This window comes from Larus michahellis, chromosome 9 (genome assembly GCF_964199755.1).
Source record: "Larus michahellis chromosome 9, bLarMic1.1, whole genome shotgun sequence".
NCBI classification, from domain to species: Eukaryota; Metazoa; Chordata; class Aves; order Charadriiformes; family Laridae; genus Larus; species Larus michahellis.
This window is the reverse complement of record NC_133904.1, coordinates 50,816,281-50,843,701: the sequence shown is the minus strand read 5'-3', so window position 1 is coordinate 50,843,701 and position 27,421 is coordinate 50,816,281. Positions and strand designations below refer to the sequence as shown.

Genomic DNA, 27,421 nt, shown 5'->3' with positions numbered 1-27,421 from the left:
CCCTTCCCGTCCTGCACCGCGCGCATGCAAACGAGAGAACCCCGCATCCAATCAGCGCCCAGGAGCGGGCGGGCCCATGGCGCTGCCGGCGGCACTCCAAACGCCGGCCCTTCCCATCATGCCTTGCGCAGATGCAAATAAGGGACTCGCAGCCAATCAACGCCGGAGGAGGGCGGAGCCAGGCGAGCGCTGGTAGCCTGGCCCCGCCCCGCCCCGCCCCGCCCCGCCCCGCCCGTGGCAGCGGGGGAGGACACAGGGGACCAGCGCCAGGCCCCCCCCCCCGCCCCCGCCACGGGTAACCGGGACCGCCGCACCGCGGGGGAGGAGCCCTACCCAGAGCTCGGCGGACCCCTCCGGTGCACCCCCGGAGCGCCCCCTCCTCTCCGTACAGCCCCGCCTGCGGCACGCCCCCTCCGTTACCTAGGCGGGGTGGGGGGGACGTTAGTCCTCCAGCCGGCAGGGGGCAGCGTGGGGGGCGGCCGGCGCCTCTCTGCCCCGCGCCGGGTGCATCGGCGCCAAGTCGCCGGGAGACCGAGGCGCCGTCATGGAGCCGCCCGCCGCGGCCTGCGGCCTCCTCGTATCCACCGGGACCCGCCCGGGGCCGGGGAGGGGCGGGAGGGACCGGTGGCGGGGGGAGGAGGAGGGCAGTCAGCGGTTTCCTTAACTACGGCGCAGAGCGTTGCCGGCACGGAGGTGCGGGGCGGGCGGCGGGAGCCGTGTGTGCTCAGCCTGGGCCGGCGGAGCGGCCGTTACGGGTGAGCACGGCGGGGGCTGAGGGCCGTGTCTGGCCGTGGGGGGGGAGCTGGGGGTAGCTCGGGGCTGGGTTGCCTTAATGGGAGGGCCCGGCCCGGCTCCGGTTGTGGGCCCGGTGGAGGCCTCGCCTCCCGGGCCGGTGGCGTGCTATGGGGGCTTGGGGGCAGCGGGGGCCTTGGAACGGCTCGTCTCTCTTCCACCCCCGCCGACGGCCCGGGTCGCCAAGCTTGCTTGGCGACCCGGGCCGTCGGCGGGGGTGGAAGAGAGACGAGCCGTTCCCGGGGCCTCGGTGGTGGAAGAGAAATGAGCCCTTCCCGGCCTCTGTGGCTGCCTCGGGAAACTTAAAAGCTGTTGAGCCGCTGTGTTCGGAGAGGGGACGGGGACAAGGCGGGTGCTGGCAGCCGCCTCTTCCCCCAGCGCTCTCCCTCCGGCGTGGGAGCCGGTGTCCCGCAGCCAAGGAGAGGAGAAACGAGTTTTCTGGCTGCGCGTTCCCGCTCCGGGTTTCCCCGAGGAGCCGAAGCCGCTGTCGCCCTAACGCCCAATCTGCCCCGTAGCAGTGAAAGTTGAACGGCGTGTGCTTTCTCCTGCGTTTGCACCCGCAGCCTGCGTGGCTCTGAGCGGTTTTTCCCTTTCTCGTCTCCTGTCCTGGTAGTACAGCAATAGAAATCAAACAGTGCGTTCCTCTGTAATTACAGGCCTTGTGACTATATCAACGTTTGTCTGTTTATGAGGAGGGAGTTGTTTCTTCTGTGTTTTTACAAGCCTTTTTTCTGTCTCTAGGATAGTTATCCATTCACAGGAGAAAGAAAACTCCAATCCGGATTATATTCCTATCAACAGCCGCTTTAAATGCGTACAAGGTACTGACTCTCCTGGAGCGGGCTCTCTTGTGGTGGCAGGAATCCACTGCTGTTTATTGGCAAACCCCAAATTTAGCGGCATTTCTTGACCTGCCTCCTTGGGCGCCCGTATAGATTGAATGCTTCCCCGTGAAACTAAAACTTGTGGTTCGTGGGATCCTGCTTCTTCCTCATCCGAGTGGGGAGTCTTTCCATGTCAGCATAGAGTTGTGAGGAAATTGGCTGGTTCAGATGAGTGCTGGGCTTGGCATCGTACAGAGCCAACACGTTCAGCACTTCTCTGCAGCGGCTGGAATGTGGGGTCTGCTGATGTCTGTCTGTTGGTCTGCTCCATAATGGCAAGAGTTGGTAGCTTTAATCTGATTCCTGTGTGTTCAGATCAAAACTTGGGTAAGGTCAGGCAAACTGTCAAGTGTCAAAGAGCCACCCATGGAATGGGAAAGAGCTTTAGGCCTTGTCTTGGAAGAATTTAGGTAGCGCTGTGCGTCCCTGGGGCAAAGCCTTGTTCAGGACTAAAAGCAGCTTTTCCTGGATTGATCTGTACCCTTCTCTGTAATTCACTGTGGTTCTGCCCATCATTTTTGCTGCATAGACAAGCTCTGAAGTTCATTGTCAGGTTGGGCTTCCCCAAAGGAGCTACACTGATGTGGAACAAACCATCCAGGTGTGCGAGAGCTCTGAATATTCGGAATCTCCCCTGTGATACTTTGTGGGAAATGACTGTACAGATACGATCATTCTGCCAGAGCCATTATTAACAGTACAGATGTAAATTAAAGCTGTTTGTTCCTGTGTTAGGACTCTTTTGTGGCTAGAGCAGGCAGCATGCTTTTCTGAGTACTCGATTACTGCAGCATTCGGTGTGAACTCTCTTGATCCTGTTTTTTCTCTTTTTCCAGAGGCAGAAGAAACTCTACTGATTGACATAGCTACAAACAGTAAGTTTTATAACTGCAGTGGCATGGCTAAAGCCCCTTTCGGGAGCCGGGCTGTCTGTTGGGCACTGACACATGCATATTTTACCTGCCACTTCATAATCTTCCACCCTACTTTGTGTCTGTCTCTTGACTGAGCAGGGATTGTATTTCCTCTAATGCTGTTGTCTGGCTCTTGTGGTCAGTCAGTTGTGACAGAAGCGGTCGTCAATGCCCAGGTTGAAGCACTGGCAATTGGTCAAGCTTTAACTTCTTAAATCTTTTCTGGAGGCCCTGCACTGCATTCTGAACTATTCTCATCTCCCTTCCGCGTCTTTGACCTGCACTTGAGCCTAGGTTACTCTCTGCCTTTTTTGGTGCTCACAACACTCTCTCTAGTCACTGATCCTGCTTTCCCTTTCAAGAAATTTTTCTTACTACTTTTAGAGCTCTTTTCGCCGAGGTCACAGCAAGGACGAGTATTCCTAAACCCAGGAAAACATGACTGATGATGCTCTGAGGGAGGTGGGGTGGGGGGGATCTCAGAAGCACAGGGAACTAGCTTAGGTCCAGGCTTCCATCAGGAGCAATAGCTGGAAGGTGGCTTTCATTGATGAGCTCAAAGGGTACCTAGAAAGGCTGGTCACTCTCAGGGCATGATGTCTGTGAACCGGCCTTGACTGACTCTGTGAGTGTGTTTATGCCCGAAGCAGGCTGCAAGGTCCGGATACAAGGTGACGAGACAGCAGAGCGGCTCTTTGAAATCCCTGATGAGGAGCGTTGCTTACGATTCCTTTCAGAAGTGCAGAGCATACAGGAAGGTAGGCAGAGCTATGGTTGTGTTTGTGAAATCCTCCAACCACCAGCAGTTTCTGACAGGGCTGATTTGGTTTTTTTCCAGCCCACCTGAAAGCTTCCCTTCCCAACCCTAAGGACTTGGCCAGCTGGCATCAGGTGGAGAAGAACCTCCCAGGTCTATCGCAGGCCTCTTCTTCGGGTACAGCACTGACTGTCACCTTTGTGTGCTCCGTGGTCTGTAGAGTAACGGGGCAGTGAGGGGCAGGGAGCTGTGTCTGACCCTGCACTCGGTACTCTGGCCTCTGCCCCATTCCCTCACTTCACGTTACGCTGCATGAAATAAACATCTTGGTCCTTGGATTCTGTTGCCCTGGACCATTCATTCCTTCTTGAGTGCTGTCTTCTGCCCGGTGCCTTGCTTTGCGTACGTTAAGCTCCCTGCTGCCTTGACTCGTGGTTAGTACCCCTTTCTCTCATTCCCGCCGTCATCGGAGTTCAAATATTGCTTTTTCACTTTCTGTGGAGTTATATTTTTTCCTTCTTGATCTGAGGTGTTTTAAATCATTTCTCAGGGCGTTGTGCTTGTTTTGTTTGTTATAGGAGCTCTGGAGTTTGAGGATGACTTCAACGCTCTGAGCCTAGAAGAGAAAAGGAACATGCAAAACCACCAAACGGGATCTCGCCGGGAACCCCCACCTCCTCCTGTGCCTCAAAATAGGCAGTAAGTAACGTGGCGAGTCTGTTCCCTTTTTTCCTTCTCTTCCTAGACAGCAGAACCAGTTTTAATTCTGCTCTTGCTTCCTTCTTAGATTTCACCGAGAGAGAGAAGGTGCATCAAGAGACCAGCCAAAAGTGACCAACACCATGCGCAAAATGTTTTTTCCCAGCACCCAGTCGGGACAAAGAGAAGGCCTCATCAAACATCTGCTTGCCAAGAGAGAGAAGGCATACGTCAACCTCCACAACTTCAGGTTAGCGCTGTCACTGAGGAGCAGTGTGCATGGAGACAAACCTGTTTAATCTCTTCTGTGAACCTGGCCCAGGTTTGAGTGCTGGCAGCTGCTGGCATGTGGCCAGCTGGGGTGGCTAAACCAGCTTCGGTGCAGACTGGAAGTCAATAAGTCCCTGCAGCGCGGCTACTCCTTTTGCATTTTTTCCCCTGTGTGCATCAAATCTCTTGACCCTCAAGTAAGACTGAAGCGGTCGGGCAGAAAGAGGATAAAGGCAGCCGTCCCACCACATTGTCTCAGTGTTGCCCCACATGACGTGATGTTAAAAGAGCCAGATGTTTGCTGACCCTGGTGAAATGTCCTTAGTTTTGTAGCGTTCTGCAAAATCCCCGAGATGAGTGTCGCTGAAAATGAGCCAAGCCCAGAAGAATTTTCAGTTACCCCATAGTTGGCGTGGCGCTACGCGTGGCCAGCTCACGTGTTGTGTCTGCTCCCAGCCTGAATGCTGCTGGGCGTGCACTGGAGAGACTGGGCTGATGCGGTTGTTCCTGTGTTTTCTAACAGTTCAGCTGCTTTTGTGTTGTAGATTTTTTGTGGGAACTTGGAATGTGAACGGGCAGTCTCCAGACAGCAGCTTGGAGCCCTGGCTGGTGTGCGACGCAGAGCCTCCAGACTTCTATTGCATCGGGTGAGTAGCAGGGATCTCATTTTCACTTACGGTGCTGGGTGTCTTGTTGCTCCTGCTTGGATACTGGTGGGCTCTGTTTATTTTAAGTTCCTGTCGTGTTCTCAGAGGTTCCACAAAGCTGAGCTCTGTCTCAGAAGAGCTGCCTGAGGGGAAAGGGCCATTTGGATGAGGCAGAGCATCGGGTTAAATGAGGCTGGCATGATGTAACAAAAGAGATTTGCCTCCAAGCATCCACGGAGCTCTCTGGTTGTCCTCCGCCTAGAGTAATACTTCTCAGAGAGATGGCTGCTGGAGCGTATTGCAGCAGGCTCTTGCAGCACTGGGGTGAAATTCTGCTGCTTTATTTAGCAAGTGGGAATAAGGAGCTTCTCTTACAAGAAGAGGCATTTCTAGAAGTTTCACAATGGACCTTCCTGCAGAAAGAGGGTGATCGGTAGGAGAAGGGGGGATGTGCTAAGTTGGCTTGTATTTTTAGGTTCCAGGAGCTGGACCTCAGCACAGAGGCGTTCTTCTACCTTGATTCTGCAAAGGAGCAAGAATGGCTGTCTGCTGTGGAGAAGTCCCTGCACCCTCAGGCTAAATACAAGAAAGTGAGTTCTGTTTGGTGTTGCGGGGTTTTGTCATGGAGTTGGCGTGATTAGAAGGGAAACAGAAATGGGCTTCCCCTTTCCTCACCCAACCAAAGAGCGGTGATTGGAGAAACCCGGGATGTGTTATACTTGGCATGTGTGTCCCTGTGCTTGTGTCAAGTATGCCAAATTAAATCTGGAGAGTATTTCTGCCCTGCAGCTGTAGGGGGATATTGTACTTTAAAACAGAAATTTGTACAGATGGGGATCAAAATAACTTTATAAAATAAGAGGTAGGTGTCAGGGAAGTGGTATACTCAATAGGATCATAGCAGCGGATTCAAATTCTTCATCTGTGTTGCCTTCTCACCCTCGTAATATAGAAGCAAGGTGTGTCTTGAGATGGTAAATTAAACAAATAGCTTTTCCTCGAAGGAACGGACAATTTAAGAGGTGAAATCTTCCTGAGGCTGCTGCCTTGGGATGGAATTGTTTCACTTGTGGCAGCAGGACTTTATTCTGGCTGGTTTAGAGCAAGCCGTTGCTTTTCATCTCTGCTGTACGTACCAGCCCTAAATACCTCAACTAGTTTCCTCTTCCTCTTGTGTTACTGTCACAGCCCTGTCCTGCTTGCTTTGAGTTGAGGTCAGTGGCATGTGTTCCAGGTGATCAGTTCCAGGAAACCAGCGTACAGTGCTGCACTGAGATTCATCCGGAGGGAGCCAGGGATCATGACCTGAACTGCGGAGAGGCTCATGTTGCCGTCCCTTTGCTTTACTTGAGTTTTAGGCAAATTTCTCCCACCCTTGTGAAAGGGAGAGTTGAGGACATGGCTGCAGGCAGGGGGAAATGATGAAACCGTAGATAAGACTCTAGGTTGCATGCAAATTCCACTCCTGCAGAGAGGGCTGAGTACTTGGGCTCTTCCACTTGAATTCTCTTGTTTCAGCTTGTCCCCCCACTATGTAGGCTTAATCCCAAGACATCTTTATGTTTTTATGCCTCTAAAGTGAGTGTGTAGACTGTGCTGAAGAAGATTAGGCCTTGTTGCTGGCTTTCAGAGTTGTGACCCCACTGTTCTGAAGGCGCAGGGAGGTCACGGACTGGGCAGTGCACTGGCTTAGCATGTGTGAGAATCGGCGGCGGACCTGGGGTCCCTGCTGGGCCGGTGCGCATCAGCACGCTGTTAACACTGGTGGGTTGAGCTCTGCAGTAGAGGAGACCCTCTTAGCTCCAGAAAGACACTCTTTGCGTTATAGAATGAGTGTTTTCTGAAAAGCAAACAGTTCATATAGCTCGGAGATGGCTGTCTTTTGATACCCTGTGTGTCAGGCATGTTTGCCTCGGGAAATAAGAACATTTCTGTCCGTTCCTCTCTAGCAGGTGTCACTGGCTCCGCTGTAGTTCCAAGTAAACAAAGGTGAGCACCGACTCCCAGCCGGCCCCGCAGCCCTCAGCAGCAGCCACAGCCAGCGGCTCCCTGCGACATGTCTAATTACAGCACCCAGTGTCTTCCTCTGGTGGTTAGGGCTGAGGCTTCACGAACAGATCTGCTACGTGTTTATGAAGTTTCTGTCGCCTCGCAAGACAGCCCTGTTTGCAGGGAAGCACCAGTGGGGAGCGTAGTGAGCTCAGCACGGCTGATGGCTGTTGGGGGATGATAGATTGTCCTCCAGAACCCTGCTCTGGGACAGGAGGCCCTTTGGGTGGTGTTGCAAGCAGGGATTGAGTACAAAACACGATGAGGAATGGGGAGAGCCAGAGAAGCAGAACATTAGGTGGAGCAGGCAAATCGGAACTGCCTTTCCACTGCCTGTCTGGGACTCATGTTCTCTTTTATTTTTGCAGGTGCAAATGGTCCGTCTGGTTGGGATGATGTTGCTCATATTTGCTAAGAAGGATCAGCTGAGCAATATCAGAGACATCATGACGGAGTCTGTGGGCACGGGAATCATGGGAAAGATGGTGAGTCACCGAGGCCAATTTGTTCCTTCCATGTATCCATGCAAGAAAGGGCACAGTCTGGTTTTTCTCACCTATCTGTGCCATCCCCGTCTCCTCCTGGCGCCTCATCTGCTGCCTTCTCTAACGAGCGCCGATACCTGCTCTCCCCAGGGCAACAAGGGCGGTGTGGCGGTGAGGTTCGTGTTCCACAACACGACCTTCTGCATTGTCAATTCCCACCTCGCTGCTCACGTGGAGGACTTCGAGCGGCGAAATCAGGATTATAAGGATATCTGTGCTCGGATGAGTTTTGTAACCCCCGATGATAGTCTACCTCTGCTCAACATCATGAAACATGAGTAAGTTTAATTTGCTGTTTCCGCTTTTGAAATGGTGTTGAATAATCCAAATCAAGTCAGAATCACAGCAACAGGAGATTTTGTGCAGGTACATCTTCTGGCTTAACAATATAACCCAAAATGTCAAGGCCTGTGGTGTGCTAGAGCTCCTGCAGCCAAACTACGTGGTCACCTTCTCACTGCGGTGACTTGTGCAGCCTGTCCCTGACGGCCCGTTCCCTGGGTGTTGTGTGTGATACCTCATTTCAGCAGGCACCGCGCCCGAGGCAATGGCTGAACGTGACACGGCTTGAAGTAACCGAAGTAACCGCGGGGTTTTTTGTGATGGGAAATGGGAGTATGAGGAGGGGAAGAAAAAGGGTAGCAGGATGGGCAGAGGCTGTGCTGTTCAGGCTTTTTTGAGTAGCAAATGCTTATGATTGCTGTTTCAGTTTCTTTTTAAATGAATTGGATGATACCCAGGCAATACTTTATTTTTTTCTTAACTTAATATTTTTAATGAGGTGGCAGTGGTGCTGAATAACGCAAATCAAACTCAAACATGTGCAACAAAGAATATAAATTAAGTTTTTTATAACCTGATATGATTCATTAGTTCTTCTGTCGTTAATATTTAAACTATTTAAAAACTGAAAATAAAATGTAGAGTAGATTAGTACAGCAAAAACTTTAAATATTAGATTATCCTCGATAATCCACTAATGGAAACTTTGGGTTTGACTATAAACAGGAAGAGCTTTGATACTAGAGAGGGGTTTAGATTTTAATCTTTAAATGGAACCTTTGTGGAGTAAAGAGTGAATACCAGAAGTGTTTCTTTGGCTGCTGTAATGAGAAGGCTGTGGGTCTGTTTGAAAGCCCCGAGAGGAGTAGAGTAAGAGCAGGTGCCAGTGAGGTGTGGCTGACGGGTGAGACAGGACAGGTCACAAACTCAACGGGAACCTAACTCTGCTTTTGCCAATTCTGCATCAGGCAGCCTTTGCTGGGTAGATGATACAGCAGTGGCCTGATCTGGCTGAAAGAAAGGCAGTGGAAAACAAACCGGTAAAACCACGGTATGACATGAGGTATGAGCAGGCAGGTACGTGCATGTCAGCCTGCCGAACTGGTTGACAAGCAGGCTCTGCTTGGCCTGCTCCGTCATTGCCCTCTGCTGTACACAGGGGCCAGAATACAGGTGGGGTTTGTGGAGGTTGAGAGGTTGTAGAGCTTGGTGAGATACACTGGTTTCACCTTGTTAGAGAGTTGGTGGTGGTCTCAGGCTTTTTTCGGACTGAGGCAAACCCAAGTCTCTACCATTAAATCAAGTCTCCGATCCCATGTGGGATTCCAAAGGAGATGGACTTAGTACTGTAGTATCTGCTGCCACTAGAAATTTCTGCTGTCAGATTTGATCTGTCACGTCTCCTTTTGTCTTCCACGTGTCTCAATCTTAATCACCAGCAGCCAACCATCTATTCTCTGCCCCTTCCTCCCTGTGCAGCCTGCAGTACTAACTCCTGCCTCTTCTCTTCCATGTTTGTCTTCGTTTTCAGCGTTGTCGTCTGGCTGGGAGACCTGAACTACAGGCTTTGTCTCCCTGATGCCAGTGAAGTGAAAAGTCTTATCAGTAAGAACGAGCTTCAGAAGCTGCTGACATACGACCAGGTCAGTGAACTCCGCTTATGTTTGCTCCGTGCTTGTGAGGCCGTCTTGGTTTGAGACGTGCGTGTGCTTGGGAGGAGCTGGCGGACGCCCTGCGACATAGACGCTAGACCCTCGACAGAGCTCTGGGTGGCCTGGTGCCATCAGCCCCCTAAACAAAACTCGATTGTGCGTGGTACCGGGGTTACCGGGTGACTCAACTACCATAGAAGTCTCTTTGCGTCTCCTTGGAAGAGTTCTCTCTTACTTACAAGCTAGAAGACAGGAATTTGTAACGGCCACAAAAGCTGCTGTAATCAGTGTTCTGGAAGAGGTATTGATTCGGAGAGCAGCGCCTGTAGCCGAGCCTCTCTGCTCAGCCGGTTTGACCTAAATTCGGTGCTGTAGTCTGCCCCGCTCAGCGCTTCTTCGCAGCACACTGAAAACTGAGACAGCACCAGACGTGCCTTTAAGATGAAGGATTGTACCTGTGAAACATGAACAGAAATAGTGTAATATCATCTCTGACACACAATTTAACAGTAAATCTGATTGATTCTGTTCTGTAGCTCATTTCCGCCATGCTGCGGAGTTTCATGCAGAAAACAACTGTAGCTGAGATTTTTTGTGAGGAAAACGACTAGGAAATTTTTCAGAAGACTAAATGAGAAAAGGAAAGTAGTGTCAGGTTGTCAGCCAAGCGCACTCCTGGAGGCTTTTGCTAAAATGATTGGCAGTGAAATATTAATGATGGTGATGCTTAAGCCTGAAAACTAATGAAGGCATTTAGCACAAGTGGAGCAATTAATATTTCCCTTAACTATTGTTCTGTGCGGTCTGCATGGTCTGGTAAGCAGCGCTACGCCGATTTGTATTCAGTGTGTTCAGAAAACATTCCACTGATACGTTGAATTTTTACCCCTGTTAAGGGTATAAGGTGTGAGAGGCGGTTTGGGGGGTGGCTGGTGAATCCCACGGCCACAGGTTGCCATTGCTCTGCCTGTGGAGCTGCTTCTGACACTGGCGTGTGGGGGGTGTTTGGGGTGGTTTGTTGGTTTCGGTTTTGTTTAATATTTAAAGTCTTCTTTTTCTGCTTTAGCTGAACATTCAGCGCACTCACAAGAAAGCATTTGCAGATTTTACCGAGGGAGAGATTAAATTCATCCCCACATATAAATATGACTCTAAAACAGATCGCTGGGACTCCAGGTAAATCGGCTGCCTATGGACATGTTTGCCCATGACATAAAAAGCATTTTCTCACAAAACTTGATTTCCTGCTTCCTAGAGCTGCAAATACCTCTCAGTGTTATGGTGATGGCTGGAGTGCACAGAAAGTTTGTACTCCTTCGTTTCCCCTGCTTTCTGAAATAAGCAGACCCTGCGTACGTTGGCCAGGCGCAGGCCTTAAACCTCAGTCGCTGCTGACTCCAGTACTGGGCGCGGGCACAGCGTGAACGCGCAGGTGGCCCTGCACTGGAGGGTTTCTTCTGCTACCAGGGACAGACAAACAGTATGAAAGGAATTGAAGAGATAAGGAAACGCTGTCTCTGAGTCATCCTGTCCCCTGACTTGCACGCCTGCTGGGATGGCTGCACTGCGATAGCAGCAGTGGTTCCTGCCTGCTGCTCTCTGCTTGGTGCCTCCCACAGACGTTTGTGCATCTGCTGCAGAAGCTGCTTCTAAATGGAGAAACTCCCAAGAAGGAGTTTCAAACCATATAGCGATTGGATTTTACTCTGCCCGTGTTTATGAATCAGCACAGTAGTTAATCTGGAGAAGGGTAACCCAGGATTCAGTCTTCCTAACATAATAGTAATAGCTGAGTAGACTTTCCGTAGTGAAACAATAGCCGATGGATCAGATTGTAGTGGGCAGAAAGATCTGGCAGCAAAAGAAACTAGTGTGGCTTGGGTCACGGTACACATGGCTTCAGGCTGTGGAAACGGTCTTGTTTGAGTTTTTGTTTCCTGATGCTGGAAAGGATGAGAATTTCAGCTCTTGCATAGGGAAAGGGGAAGAAATAAGATAGTATTGAAGATGAGGGAAGTGACAGGAGCTCATCCCATCGCTGCTGATGCAGGCACTGACGGTGGGGGTGGAGGGAGCGGCCTGGCTGGGAAGAGGAACAGCTTGGATGGTTTGTTAGGATTGTTGGTTTTCCCTGGTAACCTGTTTTTCTTTGTAGTGGAAAGTGTCGTGTGCCAGCATGGTGTGATCGAATCCTTTGGAGAGGAGGGAACATAAATCAGCTCCGATATTGCAGTCATATGGAGCTGAAGACTAGTGACCACAAACCAGTCAGCGCGCTTTTCCGCATCGGGGTAACTTTTTTTATATGCTAGGGTAGGATCCCAATATTGTCACGCATTCCTTCGGGAGGCGGTTACATAGTCGAGGCACCTCTGCTAATGCTGTTGCAAGAGGACAGAGTAAATAAAAATCAGGTGCGTCCCCTGTGTAGGTGTGCGGCTGTAGGCAGCCGTGCCAGCCTCTGCTCAGCAAACAGCTCGGCAGCCGTGGTCTTCACGTGCGACGCAGCTTAGCTGGGTGGCACCGGGACGGTGTTATGCCACAGTAATGCAGGTGTTCGCTGGAGTTTACCCGAGCGGGTGTGCTCATGTAGGAAAGAGAAAAGCATTCCCATCGACTGTTGTAATGATGCTGCTTAGCTTCTGGGGTATAAGCCATGATCTCTAGTACTAGAATGGGTGAGTTACTCTTCTCTCCTTCGCAAGGAGACACAGCAGATACCCGTAAATAGTTGTGCCTGCTGTTGCAGCGCTGCCTCTGATGTTTAAGAGGGTGTGCCACTGGTTCACCTCTGCATTTCTTTGATGGTGGGTACCTGGCAGCAGGTTTGGGTTTCGTAGCTTACTGAGTAAAGACAGTCCATGGCCGTTTTTGCTACTTCCTGCTCCCTAGTAGCTCAAGTCTCCTTAAAGAAGGGCCTTTCTCCTCTTCCTCTGGAGAATCACAAGTAATGCTGCAGGATGCCAGTGCTGTCCCAGAGAGATCGCCCCCAGTAATCTCCCAGTAGTGTGATCAGTGGCCAGAAAGACCCTAGTAACAGCTGTAGGGGTAAAAGATGCCTAAAGTTGCATATGCAGCTTGGAGGTGCACCCATGCGTGCAACTTCTCTTAGCCTCTCAGCTGCATGTAGCAAGTACTTAGAGAAATAATTCACTTCTGCAGTTTCCTTGTGATCAAAAGAGTTCCTGTGAAGCTGGTCAGAAACTTTGCTGAGTGTTTTCTGATCTTCCACAGGTAAAGGTTGTGGATGAGCAGAAGTATCGGAAGTCGTTTGAAGACATTGTTCGTCTAATGGACAGAATGGAGAATGACTTTCTTCCTTCGCTGGAGCTAAGCAGGAGAGAAGTGAGGATAAAACCTGAATCCCTGTCCGCTTCCCAAACACAGCAGCCTTAGAAGTGCTAGAACTACTTTTAGAGACTTTGATTCAGTAAACTGGATTATAGAAAAATGAACCTTATCTTATAATCAGGAATCGGGTCGTCTTGGCTGCTTGGCAGGTCTTCTGTTAGGAGTTCTGCATTGTGTGGGTGATTCCCAGCCATGGGTTGCCCCTCCGGAGTCTGGATGCCTCGCTCTGTGTCCCGTCCTCGCCACTGATACGATTTGTGTCTTCTCTTTGCTCTGCAGTTTGAGTTTGAGAATGTCAAGTTCCGTCAGCTGCAGAAGCAGAAGTTCCAGATCACCAATAACGGGCAGGTCACCTGTCACTTCTCCTTCATCCCAAAGCTCAACGACATCCACTACTGTAAGCCATGGCTTCGGGCCGAGCCTTGTGAAGGTTACTTGGAGCCAGGTGAGTTTTACCACGGTTTCTAGAGGGTGTACCGGTGCGGACAGCCACCCCATCTCCATTCGGTCCTTCCCACTTCTCCTGTGTCTTGCCTTTCTTGCCATCATCCTTGTTTGTTTGTCTTCTCAGTTTTGTATCCTTTGTCTCTGCCACTGTATGTTTGTCCTTGTCATTCCTTTTGGAGAGTGTCTGTGTGTTCTTGAGAGCTCCGCTCTGTTGCAGATGAGAGCACAGACATCTCCCTGGACGTGTATGTCAGTAAGGACTCGGTAACCCTTCTGAACTCTGGCGAGGATAAAATTGAGGATATTCTTGTCCTTCACTTGGACCGAGGGAAGGACTATTTCCTTACCATCAGTGGGACCTACCTGCCCAGCTGCTTTGGCACCTCCCTGGAGGCCTTATGCCGAATGAGACGACCGATCCGAGAAGTTCCAGTCACGAAACTCATTGACCTGGTGAGTAGCAGCATCCTGGAGCAGCTCTCTTAACAGGGAGAGAGCCTATTGCCTTCTGGTTACTTCTAGGAGTAATGCCTTCAGCTCGGGTCAGCTGTGCTGGCTCTGAGCTGATTTACTTTTTCCAGAGCTTGAGGTGCTCTGTTATTTCCCTCCACCCACCTCCAAGGGATTTTGACAGCCTGTGCTTGATCCCCTATTTCTGAGTAGGTTCTAAATATTGCTTGGTGGGACAAAAAAGTGATCCCAGCACCTTGTGTTTTGTTACTGTCATGTTGGTGCTGGCAGGCTCAGCTGGGTGGCACTGGTGTGTTGTAAGAGGGATGACTGAAATGCTCTCCTCCGAGGTCCCTGGGCTGCTTCTGCAGTGACGAGGGCTCCAGGAGCCTTTTCCTCTGGATGCTTGTGGCGTTGGCCCTGCTGAGGGGAAGGGACAAGCAGGAGGACTGAAGAAAGGACTTTGATGCTGTCAGGTTTAGTGCTGGGCACGGCTCAGCAAATGGCCGGTCTCGCAGCCTCTGTGGCCGGTTCCTCTCACACCGACCGCAGTAAGCGAGCTCTCCAGCCATGCAGAGATAACTGTTCCTCTCCGCAAGCTTCACCGGCCCCTAGCATCAGTAGTCATCCTTCAGAAGCCACTTGTGTGCGTGTGAGGGGGGCAATCGTGCCCTGGTCGCCTTTTGTCTTTTGGTATCTCATGGCTGTTTCTGACGTTCGGCCCCATTTGGGGGATGTTAATTCCTGTTCTCGGCCTGCATTCATTCCTCTCTTCTGACGGCCTTTCCTGGCCTTGCTTCAGTGAGGTTTCGCAGTTCCTGAGTTTTAGTCTGTTACCCGTTCTTTTTCAGCCAGGAAAACCAGTCTTTGTTGTTCATTTGAAAAATTAGCCCTGTTCTCTTAGTCTCACTGACAGGTGATACCTTCCCTCTCTTCTCATATCTTGCAGTCTCATCCTCACATGCGTCTTTTTTGTCCAGTGAGCTGCTGCTTTTTCACATCTGTAGGTTTGGCAGCTTCCACTCCCATCTGCTTACGCTTCTTTCTCTTCCCTTTAGCAGTTGCACCGTGCTCTTGAACCTCTTTCGGTTCCCACCTTTTGTTGTAGGTGTCTACTTTTCTCACAGGCCCAACATACAGCAAGGCCGTTATTACACCAGAATTTCGGTAATCGCAAGATCAGGCTAAGCAGAATCCAGGTGGCAAGATACAGTGTTTGCCCCCTCAATTCAAGCAGCTAATGCAGGCCTCAGGCTCCTCATACTTTTCAGGATTCGACTGAAAGTCAGTCTTGTTCTAGAAATGAGTTGAACTTGGTCTGGAGCGTTTCATCGGTCTTGGTGGCTTTTCCACCTGCTTTTATCCGCTCAGTGCTCAGCGCTGACTTCTTGTTGGTAGGTAGGAACTCGGGCCTAGACTCTTAGCTTCTGCCCTCACAGACAAACACTATTACTTTTCTAAGAGTACTTTGAGGCTTTCTCTGCTTCCTTTACCTGTAGGTTTCCTCCTTCTGTTATTCAGTGAAACATACAGAAGTACAGGAAGCAAAACAAGCAGCGAAGAGCATCCTGTCCCAGCATCCGCAGCAAAGAAACAGCCTCTTGTGTCGGCGAGGTCAGTGTGACTGCAGTGCTTCAATCAGAACATGTTAAGCAAGCTCAAGGAATACGATGTGTAACGTCCCAAAGCAAAACTTAGTCACTTGGATTGTAAAGCTACTGTCATGTTGGAGCTATTTTAGGTCTTTGGTTTTGATCGTACCTGTGAGTTGAGAAATTCTTGGAGACAGGACAAGCTGAGCACGTTCTGCCAGGGCGAGCGGTGCTGGTGCTCACCGCTCTGCAGCCGGAGCGGTTTGGTCCAGTTACGTGTATTTGGATGATGTTTAGACTGTGTGCAAGGAAAGCAGTGTGCTTGTTGTGTTAAGAACCGTTTTCCCTCCTGCACTTCTGTAGCGTTAGGGCTTGTCATTCGCTGCACCGAGCATTTTTCCCAGCTCTCTCAGTTGCCCTCAGCAGAGGGAGATCGGGAGAATGCAGGTGAATAAGGGTGTGAGAGGCGGTTTGAAGCAGAATGGCAAAGTGTAGGTGGGAGCTTTGGAAACGCCTCTCCTAGTTATCCTGGGAGAAGCTGCTGACACTTGAGCATCTCGCCTTTGGGATTTCAGTATTAGTGTCTCATCCTGTTTTTTCTTGGGATCCTACTGTGGGCTTTAAAAAGCCTCTTGAAGAACCTTTGTCGGGAGCAGGTTAGTCTCACGGAGCTAGTCATGCCGAACGCTACGGGAAGGGAGGTGAACAGCGGGGCAGGCAGTCAGGTAGGTGGTAGTGAGACGGTTGGGATGACTCACTGAATTACGAAATGAGCCTCTCCCGTGCAGCGTGGCTATCTGCCGTCCCAAGCCTGTGACTGCGGTCCCTCCCCCTGTGCCTTGGAAGAAGGACCTGCGCCAGCTCGTGTTTGGAGCAAGCTGTTCCCTGCAAGAGGCCGGTCTGTCGTGGCTGTGTTAAAACTCTGAGCTTCCAAAGGAAGCAGGCGCTGCAGAAATGGCGGGAGAGACCGAGGTGCTGCTCCCTCCCAGGCATGCCCTGTGCCGTGCCGGCTGCGGCTACGTTTCCAGCTCAGCCCTTGAAAGCATTTAGGTTGCTCCCACCCTGAAAGGTCGATCCGCCAAAACTCAGCTTGGGCAACCTGCTTCTGTGTCCTCCTGCGGACTCCGCTAACCAGTGTCGCACACTGCCAGCCCGCACTGCGCTGGCGAACGGATGCTGTGTTCCAGGATCACCGGAGGGATTGGCCGTGCAGCCTGGAGGGGGCTTTGGCATGCTCCTCCTCGCACTGTGCTAATACTATTAGGTTGAGACAGACGAGCAGCCTGGGGTTTTGAGCACAAACACTCATTTCCCTGACTATACACAAAGCTGCTTAGGGGGCCTGTTAGCTCCACAGCTGCCACACACTCAGAAATACAGATTTAGCCTAGTGAATGTTTTATCTCTGGCCTGGTCACAAGGGAAGATGGCTGAAATAATACGGGGATATTTATTTCTGACCGGGAAGATTCAAGAAGGGGAACTTTTTCCTGGCGTTTACCTCTCATCTGCCTGTGGCCCGACTGCTCACTAGTAGCGAGCAGGGCTGCTGCAAGGCCCCTGTGAGGAGTTTGGAGAAATCCTGACAAGGTTGTGCATCATGTGAGCAGGATTTTTGCTAATTGGCAGGCAAATCTCTCGCCGCAGGTTTAACTTTGGCCATGTCAGCAAAATGTGTGAAGGACCTGGCATTCAGTGGGTTCTTGTAATGCAAATGAGGTTTCTGCTTAATCTGAGAGTACATTCCCTCTCTTAACGATGCTTTTTCCTCTTCTCTCTTTCCCACTGCTCTCAGGGAGAAGACAGCTTCTTAGAAAAGGTAACGCACGCAATGGCTGGGAAGTCTGCTTACCAATGCCTTGTTTGTAAAGAGTGAGAGTTTTCCCCCGTTCGCTGGGGAGGAGGGAGGGGAGGTGGGAGCAGAGGGAGCGCTCCTTCCAGCAAAGCCTCTTAGCGCAGCTGCGGGCTGGATGAGAACACGTAGAAGCACAAAGCGACCCCGTAGCCGAGATGGGGCCAGCCCAACTGAGCTGCTTAAAGCTCACCAAATTTGCTTTGGCGGGGGAAAAAAATACTGTCCTCATCCTGGCAGCAGTGATAGACGTTTCCAGAAAAGATTGGCTACCTTTGACATACCTGAATTAGCCCTAACTGTGCGCACAAGGTGGGGTTCACCACAGCACCCTCTTCAGACCTGTGGGGAGCCAGCTGAATTCAAAAACTGAAGTATTTTGCTCTTTCCATCTTGGCGTGTCCTTATGGAGGCCTCACATAGGAGGCAGATGTTTCTCTGCTTCCTCGAGCAGCAGAGCTTGGGCTGCCGCCCCCGCCGCCCCCATCGCCCCCGATGCCTGAGCGGGATCCCAGCTTTGCTTTGCACTTGTGCTCGGTGCTGGGACTGAGTGAGTCAACTCTGCCGCTCAGAGAGCAAGTGGAAGGTGCAGGGGGGTGTGCTGGTGTTGCTCCCGCTCTCCCTGCGCTGGCTCGGGCGTTTGGTAACTTGTTCGAGCTCCGAGCCTCCCTGCGCTGGGTCACTTGTCCCTCTCCAGGCTGGCAGCGCAGTGACAGGGTAAAACAGGAGATGGAGTGGATGTCGCCTCCCCAAGAGGGGGCTGAACTCGGGTGTTGAACCAGATGAAGCTTCCAGACTCCTTCCTGGCAGCGGGGAAGGGAGGAGTTTGGTGCCGGCCTCCTGGGAACAGCCTTTTGCAGAACATCTTCCTTCCCGGGGAGAGGACGCAAACCTGCCTCCTCTTCCTCGCAGGCGGCAGGAGAGGGCGCTCAGGGCCTGGCCAATGCTCAAGGAAAACCGAGAACCCAGCTCCTCCTCCTCCTCCTCCGCCGCCGCCGCCCTGAGCCTTCTCTGCTCTAAGCAGCCGGGGTCTCCTGCCCCGGGGGTCTCCGCAGCTCCCCGCGTCGTGCCAAGGGCAGCTGGCAGAACCGGGTGCTGCTCTGGCACTCGGCGCCGCTGCTGCGACGCCCTGGCGTGGGGATTTTCTGTTGAAGAGCCCTAAGCTCTCGGAGGGCCCGCAGCTCTCGCCTCTTCCCGTTTAGAGGAAAGCTGTAATGCGCTTGCCTAACGTGCCGCTTCCGACCCTGCTCTGTGCGCTCGGATGAGCGAGGCAGACGTGTGCTCACCACCAGCCTCTGCTGGCTGGGTAAAATCTAGCGGTGTGCGAGGCAAAGCAAAGCGGTGCTGTGCTGTGGCAAGTGTGGCTATTGCCCGTGCCGGCGGGGCTCGTGCCAACCTGAGGTGTCTCTGGGGAAGCCGAACCCTGCCCCAGCTGGCTGTGAGCGATTGTGTGTGCTGCAGAGGGACGGCGATCGCAGTTGTCACGTAAGCTGACAGCTGAAATGAAGCGCTTTGCGTTTGGCTTGTGGGGCTCCTCTCTGCTGGTGTCCTTGGGTTGTGCTCCTGCTTTTGTGCCCGTCTCTTCGGGGCGCTTCTGCTGAAGGTGCTTGAGGGGAGCTGTGCATGGCTTCCTCCGTGGGAGCACACAGGAACATGAGCCATCGTAGAGTGAGAGTAAAATCAAGCAAAATACATTGATCCCCTTCAAGATTGGTGTGATGGAGACTTCTGAGCAGTTGAGCTCATCAGCTGCTTTGCATGAGTAAGTGGGAAAACGTGACGGTGGTGTCAGGATAGTCTGTGTTGAGCAGAGCCTGCTCCTTAGGAAAATGAGGAAAGAAACTAGAGAACTGGCCTGTTTCAGAGCCCGGAGAGCAGACGCGGTCAGAGCACACGGGAGTCGGGAGATCAGCTGGGTGAGCAGGGCACGGTGTCCGGGTTGGACCTGAAATGTGGAAGCCACTGCAGCAGAAGGACTCGTCAGGCTCCATCCCCCGGTGTCAGCCGCAGGGCGCGGGGTGGGAGCTGTGGTTTGGACAGGCTGGCTCTGCCAGCGAGAGACCCATCCTGGGGGAGCTGGTGTGGCCGGGGCGAGTCCTCTGAGCATGGCTGAGACTCTGCTGCAGTTTCGTGGTGGACCAGGCAGGGTGTTGTGTGGGGCAGCGGGAGGGAGCGGAGCTGGGACCTACAGAGTGATGGCTCTGGGCTGTAAAAGAAGGTAAGGGCCAAGTGAGCTCTGGGTCCTGCTTCGTCCCCTCTCCAGGCTTTCTTTACCAACGCCCTTCCAGAGGGAGTGAGGTTTCCCTGAAACGTTGTGTGCTCTTTGCCACCAGGAGAAATCCGTTCTGCAGATGGGCTCCCTGGACAACGAGGATGCGAGTGGGGTGCCGCTGCAGGTGCCGAAGGAGATCTGGCTCTTGGTGGACCACTTGTTCAAGCACGCCTGCCACCAGGTGAGGGAGAGGGCCCCTGCCATGCCGGGGAGCTCTGAGGAGCCTGGTGACCTGATTCATTGCTAGCACCTGGAGATAACTCCAGTTTGGTATTTATGGGGCAGGGCTTTTCTCCTGGGCTTGAGGCACTGGCTGGGGGTACCAGCTTCCACCTGCTGTCGCTATGTGCCTCAGCCTTTGCGAGGACGGTGACTTTGTCCATCCCTGTGCTGTTTTTGGCAGGAGGACCTGTTCCAGACTCCAGGCATGCAAGAAGAGTTGGAGCAGATCATTGACTGCCTGGACACCAGTATCCCCGAGAAAATCCGTATCCTTGCTGCGCCTGCCTTTCCCAGGAGCCTGCTGGATCTCGGCTCTGCTGGGAGAGCTCCCTCTCTGGAGAGCTTGTCTGCGACCGGTAGCTGGCAGGGTCCCTGCTGGGGGGTTGGCTCCCCTCTGTCCCCCAGAGATAACCTCTTGTTATGGTTTGAGGAACCCACAACAACTTATTGTGATTTAGACAATTATTCCATCACCTGACAACCCCTCCCCACCCAGGAAGGGGAATCGGGGAAAAACAAGAAAACCCAAGGGTTGAAATGTAAACAGATTGAATAGAATAAGACTAAATAATTAGCATTAATAATACAAAAGAGCCAGTATTGATCCCGACACCGATATAAACTAGACAAGAACTATACCCAGCTCATTCCATCAGCAGAAGCCATGCACTGCCAGCCACTAGAGTCTTCTAGAAGTGCAGTTTTCCCAGGCATTAGAAGAGAAGTTAGTCCTGCGTCGCTCAAACCAGGACAGCTCTCTTGAAGCTGAAGGTCTGCTGGCTAAAGCAGCCACAGGGCCAGAGCTCTGGAAGCTTCTGCAAGGCTGTGCCCGGCACAGGAGCTGAGGAGGGTGGACACTGGGGAGCACGAGCTGGAGAAGGGGCTTCTGTCAGGCTACACGGTGGGCAAACGCAGTGCAGGGTGGATGGAACAGCGTTTTCCGTGGATGGGGAGGAGGAGGAGGAGTGCTTTGGTGTCAAGTGGTGGTTGGGAAGGCAGAGAACTTGCAAGACCTGCAAGGAGGAAGCAGGGAGGAGGAGGAGAGGCAGGGAGCAGGCTGGGGAGGGAGGTGGTCCATCTGCTCGGCATGGCCCTTGATTCCCACTGCTCCAGCGGGAAGTAACCACTCCGTGGCTGAAGCACTCCTCATCTTCCTGGAGGCCCTGCCGGAGCCCGTCATCTGCTACGAGCTGTACCAGCGATGCCTCGACTGGTCGCACAGCAGCCGGCTGTGCCGGCAGGTGCGGTGCTGCCTCTGGCTCCGCTTGCTGCCGGCTCAGGACGGCTCTCCCCACCACTGCCACCTCCGCCGTGGTTCAGGGCCTTGCTGGGTCCCGCTCCCTTCCCGTGAGCTGGCGAGGGGCTTTGGGAGCTGGCCTTTGGAGAGTCTTTGCAGGGGGCAGGGTGACCTGGGTGCTCTGGCAATGCTTTCCTGCCCCAAGGCTGGCACTGCAGTGTTCCCCAGCAGTCCTGGTGGCTTCCAAAGAGCCCCCGAGCTTGCCCTGTGTCACCCTGAGCACATGGGGGTTAGCCTCCACTGGTCTCGGGGGCTCAAGCACCTGCTCAGAGCCGCAGTTCCCGTGCTTCCCTTGAGGACTAGGGCTGAGTGGCTCTTAAAAAAAGCTGGTGGGGCAGCAAGCAAGGCCAAGCGTCTCCTTGGGCAGAAGGTGACGTTTTGGGGCGTTTTCAGTACTAACATCGGGAAACCTCTTGTCCTCATGCTGCTGCTGTGCAGCCAGGAGCATGAGAGCTGGGATCCGACTGGTAGCGAGTGGGAAGCAGCCCCAGGGCCGTGGTAGTTTTTGCCTGGTGACACAGTTATGCTGGAGGCAGTGTTACCAGGCGCCAAAGCCCGTGAGTGCCGTCAGCACCAGGCTACAGCTAGTAGTTGCTTGCGTTCTGGGCCTGGGGCTTGTGCCACTGGGCCTGCAGCAGCCTCAAGGCAGCGGAAGGGGGACGGCCGCCCATCTCGTGTCTGGAGTGTCCCAGCATGCCCAGGCTGCAGCGGTGGGAGCCAGGAGAGATTCCTGTCTCTCCTTTCTTTGCAGGTGATTTTCCAGCTGCCTCGTTGCCATCGCAGCGTGTTTCGGTACCTAATGTCGTTCCTCCGAGAGCTGCTCAAGTACTCAGAAGTCAACAACGTCAGTGTCGCCATGATCGGTAAGTGTGCCGTTTCGTCCCTCTGCTCCTGCTGCCCTCACTGAAACGTTATGTTTCAGTGTTCATAACGTTGAAACGTTATGTATGGCCTTTCCTGGCCACTTTCAACGTCTCTGTTCCTGACCGGTAACGAATTTTGCCTACATGTACAGCCGCCTTGTTCTCCAGCCTCCTCCTGCGCCCTCCACCCAATCTGATGGCAAAGCAGACTCAGCAGGACCGCCAGCGTGCCACCAACTTCCTCTACAGCTTCCTGCTCGCCGGGGATGAGGAGTGACTCCTGCCCGTGTGCCAAAGCTGAGGCCCGTGCCACCAGCCTTGCGCTGAGGCCGGGCTTCTGACAGCTCCAGAAGGCTAAAAGGCTCTGAGCTTCTCCAAGTGCCGTGTTTACAGTAGGAAGGGACGTGTTCCCCTCTCCTTCCCACCGCTCTACCCTACGCTGCAGAGAACCTGCACACTCATTGCACTGCCATCCACGACAGCAGCCTCCTGCTTTCTCCCCGGGAGCTGGGTGGATCCGTTGATACCCAAGCACTGTGCCAGCGACCCATCGTCCCGTGACAGTGTCACCAGTTCCCCAAGTCACGCTTCTCACTCCTTTTCACCCCCGTCTCCCTGGAGCCATTGTGGGGAAGGGTGGAGACTGCTGGTGCTCTTGGAGGGCTGTGTCACGGCTGGCTGGTGGCATGGCTGTGTCCCTGCAGGTGCGTGTGCTGGTGTGCACTGACTGTACTGTTGGCCATCTGTCACCCTCTGCCACGCAACAGACCAAGCCAACCCTGATGGCCTGTCACTGTGCTGTGAAAGCTGGACCGTGGCTGTCCCAGGAAGGTTATCTGGACGTTGGGCCTCTTCCCTGCAGCAGGGCCTCATCCTCTCCCCTTGCTCCTGGAGTACAAGGCTCGGGCACACCGGTCTCTCCCTGCGCGCCCAGCCTTCTGCCCCTGTCCCCCCAGCCTTGCTCTTCCTTCTGGGCCGGGGGGTGGTGGGTGACTCGCAGGGGCCTGCGTCGGGCAGGGCGGGGAGCTGCAGGGCTGTCCCTGTGCGTGGCAGGGAGCAGGACGCGGCTCCTGTCCCAGCCCCGCTTGCAGAGCTGTGGGGGTAGGACGGGGGCTGGGTGATGGGGGGGCTGTTGGATGCTGTCCTTCCCCTCCTCCCCAGGCTGCTGCCGGAGGGCACGAGCTGTGGGGAGAAAGTGAGGGGGGGAAAGGAGCCAGAAATCCAGGCAGGGATGTGGGGGTGTTGTGCTGGGGGGGCTGTGGTGCCAGGGTCACACAGCAGGGGAGGGGACAGCCCTGGGGCCGGCAACTGATGGGTGCAGGAGAGGCCTGTCCCGCTGGAACACTAAGCAGAGTCCTGCCCGCTCGGCCGGGGGCTGTGCGGCCTCGGATGAGGGGGGCAGAGCTGTGGGCAGGGGGGGCTGCAGTGCCGGAGCCCCCGCCGGTGCTCAGCCCCCAGGCGTCCGTGTGGCTCCGTGGTCCCCGTGCACCGGCTGAACTGCTGGGGGCTCCCCCACCTTGCGACCATTTTTTTTTTTTTTTTCTTTCTTTAAAATTTTTAAATTACGTAATTTATTGGGAAACTGTTCGTTCCAAATAAACCTCCGTTGTGCAAGGTTTTGCGGGGCTGCGCTGGGTGCTCGCACCGAGCCTGCCATCCCTCACGTAGCTGCGTCCCGCGCGGCGCAGGGGTGGCTCCTGCTGGGCTGCGGCATCCCGTGACACAGAGCCGCAGCTCAGCTCAACCGTCCCCCCCGTCCCCTTGCCCACGGCTGGAGCCTCGCACCGAGGGGCTCCAAAGGCAGCCGAGTCCTCCCCTGGGCTCTCCCACCCCGGCGGTGGCCGGGCAGAGCTGGGGACAGCAGCAGAGGTTCCCCCTCCCCTGGTTCTTGCTGGCTCAGCTCCTGCTCCTGGGTAGCAGCTTGCAGGCTCCTGACACGCGGGCAACCTGCAGCCCAGCACCGGTTGCCTGTTGGGCGGACAGGCCTGGCACAGGGGACGCTGCGGCCGGAGGGGTCGGCACGGAGCAGGGCCTGGGGTGCGCGGGAGCCGCAGGGGGCTGGTGCCAGCGCGTGGCACAGGGCTTTTGCAGGCCCGAGCAGCGATGCCCGTGGCCCCCGGGTCCCGCTAGCTTGGCAAGTGGAGCCATGGTGGAGAAAGCCAGCGCGTCCTGCCGCAGGAAACGGCCGCCGGTGTCATCTCCATCTGCTTCCTGACAGCTCCTTGAGAGCAGGGCCGTGCCCGGGCAGCTGCTCCCGGCCCTGTCACGGAGGGGACCGGTGCAAGGTGCCGGCATTGTTTCCCCGGCCACCACATTCCTGCCACTGCCGGCGGAAATGCCGGAGCTGAGCACGAAGCCCTGCTGCTCCCCAGGGATGGGGCCGAAGGCTGGGCGAGACCATCCTCCAGGCTCGGCACGGGGCACAGGGATCTTCGGGGCACCCTGGAGGCGGTTGGTGCCCTGCTCTGCACCCTGCTTGGAGGTGGGGGGCTCACGTGTGCCCACTGGCCACCACGGGCTGATGGTGGGTCGGGCAGAGCTGGTAGCATCCCAGCGGTGAGTCTGACACAAGCGGTCGGGCTCAGCCTGTGATTTCGGCACAGCCGGTGTCCCATGTCCACCTGGGGCGTCCATCGCAGGCGGGGCGTGAGCCCTGCCTGTCCCTCTGGGTGCAGCCGGAGCTCCCCAAGGACTGGAGGGCTCCAGCGATTGCTCAGCCCATTCCCATCCCTCTCCCAGCATCCGGAGGGTTTCCCCGCTCAGCGGGCCGGGACCCAGCAGAGCACCCCGTCCTCGCCACGCCGAGGCCAGTGCCTGCACACACGCACCCGGCGACAGCAGCGCGGGGTGGGGGTTGCCGGTACGCACTCGCCATCTGCCCCTGGCTCCCCATCTGCCCCTGGCTCCGGGGACGCTGCAGCCCTCCGGCCTCAAACCCCCCGGCAGCTCTCGCAGCAGCCGCTGCGCTGGAGATGCTGCTCCAGCTGTGCCTCCCCCTGCCCGTCCCCGTCCCTGCCACAGCTCCGCGCCGCGGTGCCAAGGCTCCGGCAGCCTGCCGGGGAGCTGCCATGACACGTACCGTGCACAGGGAACGTGGCGGAGCCCAGCAGCCTCCCACCTGCCTGCGGGCAGCCGGCCAGGCCAGGAAAAGCCAGAGATTCCTTAGGTCTCCCGGCCCAGGAGCCTTTTCCTCCGGCACGGGCTGGCCACAGCCCAACTGGGGGGTCCTCCCCGGCCTCCTCCTTCCAGGCCGGCGCGGGGGGGCCGGGGTCAGGGCTCAGCTGTGCAGCCCCTGGCCGCAGCCCAAGCCCCCGCGCGCAGGGCCCTGGGGCACCGCTGCCTCGCCTGGCACAGCCTGCGGGGGGGGTCTCTGCCTGTGCTGCCCCGGCGCCCCCCGCCAGAGCTCATGGGCAGGGCGCTGGTGCCTGCGGCCGGGGGCGGCGGGGGGGTGGTTTGGGGTGCAGGGGAAGAGCCCTCCCAGTTCAAACCAGTAGCAGCAGCACCGTACGGTGGCAATGGAGGGATGGTACCCTCACCACCACCCCCCGACCCAGCCAGAGCAGGAGCTGGGGTCAGCCGGGGGGGGCTGTGGCCAGGGCACCGCGTCTGGGCCCCGTCACGGCACCGGTGGCAGCGCCGCCGCGGCCCCGCAGGCTCATGGGGCTGGAAACGGCGGCGGCGCAGGGCCCGGGACGGGACCGGGCAGCCCTCGCTGCCCACCCCACACCACGGCGGGTCCCCGGAGGCTTGGGGGCAGCCGGCCCCACGGCGGGCGTGGGTGGGCGGCGTGGGGGGAGCGTGGGGGGAGCGCGCTGGCGCGTGGCCGGGCAGCACATCCCTCCCGGTCCCGCAGGATGAGCTAATGGAGGCCAGCTGGGCCCAGCCCTGCTTCCCCCAGGCTCTGCTCCCAGCCCCGCAGCTGCAGCCTTTCCGCTCCTCGGCGGCCCCATTAACCCCCTCCCGGCCGGAGCTGCCACCCCCTACCCCCCCACCCGTGCCCCCCATGGCTGCCACCCTCCCCTGCCCACAGCCCCCACGGTGCCGGGGCTGAGCTGCCTCTGCCCGGGGACGTCGCTCGCAGGAGGCCTCCTGCAGACAATATGGGGTTTGGGGGCCCCGCACGGGCACTGCCATGCCTGGGGGTCCCGGCTGGGGCTGGGGGAGGTCCTGTCCCAGGGAGGGCTCAGCCCCCACCCACCACATGCAAGGTCCTACAGGGATCCTCAGTCCGCTGAGCCCCGGACCCACTGCCCCCCTGCCATGGGTCCTGCTCCCACAGAGCCCCGTGGGGACGGGGACATGAGGATAGAGACACCAGGGACAGGGACACCAGGGATGGGGATACGACAGGCAGGGAAACCAGGATGGGGACAGCAGAGACTGGGACACCAAGATGGGGATGCTAGGGACAGGAATACCAGGCACAGGGACACCAGGGCCGTAGACACCAGAGATGGCGACACCAAGGATGAGGACACCAGGGTGAGGGATGCCAGGGATGGAGATGCCATGCACCAGGCACCCATAGCTGCTCCTGGGCTGTGGGGGTCACGCTGGGGAAAGGGGGGATCTGGCAGCTGCTGGGGCTGCCTGGAGGCAGCAGAGTCAAAGGGGGCCAGTGAGACACCCATGCCCAGGACTGGGCCACCACCCCGCAGCACTGGGGCAGCCGCCGGCCGTTCACCCAGGGCTGGAGCACCTGGCGAGGCGCTCGGCACGGGCAGAGACAGCTCCAGCGGCTGCCGCACGGTCCCTGCCTGTCCCACCGGCCTCATCCTCCCCCGTGCTGGGGCCAGGCCGGGCCCAAACCCCCCCTGCCCCGGCATGGCGCTGCTGCACACGGGTGCTGCACCCTCGGCTTTGCCCAGCTCCCGCGGCTCTGCTGAGCACGGCGAGGGCAGCACGGCGGGAGCTGGGCAGGAACACCCGCACCTCCCTGGGGAAACCGCCTCACAAAAGCTGTTATCCCAGCAAAGGCTTCGGCTCACGAGCCGCTTGGGTCCCCCAGACCCGGGCACCGCCGGTGCCTGGGGGACAGTGAGCAGGACGGGACGCGCCATGTCCCACGGTGGCAGAGCCTGTCCCCCGCCCCGCTCCCCGCTTTTGAAGTGACTATTGCCGCTCAGCCCTGCCTCGCGCAGCTGATGCCCACCGCGGAGGGAACCGAGGTGAGCAGACAAATAAACCCCAGAAGAGGATAAAGGCCGGGGGGGTCTCGGGGCACCATTTGCAGCCAGGGGCTTTGCTCCACAGCCCTAGGGTCTCCCACCCCCAGCCACGCACCCCACACCGTCTTGGCCTGGACCAGCATCCCTGCGCCCTTCCGCATCCCGCCTCCATCACCCAGCCCCTCTGCAAGCCTGCGGGACACTGACCTGTTTTCCCACCCTCCTCCCCAACTTCCCAGCCCCGCAGCTGGTTTCTCTCTTCGCTGGGCGCCTTCTCTGCCAGCAGCGGGCTGGGGAAGGGGCTGCCTCAGCCCCCAGCCCCCGCCGGGCAGTGCCAGGAGGGAGCGGAGGGTCCCTGGGAGCCCTCCCCCCGGCAGGCGAGCAACCCCTGCCCCCACCTGCAAAACTGCGGGCTT

General features: G+C 55.9%; 1 protein-coding gene across 5 annotated transcripts; it reads left to right on the top strand.

The window, feature by feature from the left end:
- Nucleotides 1-234: 234 nt before the first annotated feature.
- OCRL (OCRL inositol polyphosphate-5-phosphatase) lies at nt 235-23,456 on the top strand. 5 transcript variants are annotated; one of them, XM_074600338.1, is made up of 24 exons: nt 235-577; nt 676-755; nt 1,534-1,613; nt 2,513-2,551; nt 3,238-3,348; nt 3,429-3,524; nt 3,926-4,046; nt 4,135-4,296; nt 4,862-4,963; nt 5,439-5,553; nt 7,381-7,497; nt 7,648-7,835; nt 9,371-9,482; nt 10,558-10,667; nt 11,647-11,782; nt 12,726-12,836; nt 13,122-13,287; nt 13,507-13,742; nt 17,127-17,150; nt 19,517-19,636; nt 19,859-19,943; nt 20,791-20,918; nt 21,726-21,837; nt 21,990-23,456. In XM_074600338.1, exons 1-24 carry the CDS (start codon nt 545-547, stop codon nt 22,112-22,114), a joined length of 2,709 nt encoding a protein of 902 aa, XP_074456439.1. In that variant the 5' UTR covers nt 235-544; the 3' UTR covers nt 22,115-23,456. The 5 variants fall into 5 exon arrangements, with proteins under 5 accessions (XP_074456439.1, XP_074456437.1, XP_074456436.1 ...); XM_074600339.1 differs by lacking the exon at nt 17,127-17,150 and having other exon boundaries at nt 442-577; XM_074600336.1 differs by lacking the exons at nt 21,726-21,837; nt 21,990-23,456 and having other exon boundaries at nt 440-577; nt 3,241-3,348; nt 20,791-21,610.
- The last annotated feature ends 3,965 nt before the right edge of the window (nt 23,457-27,421 follow it).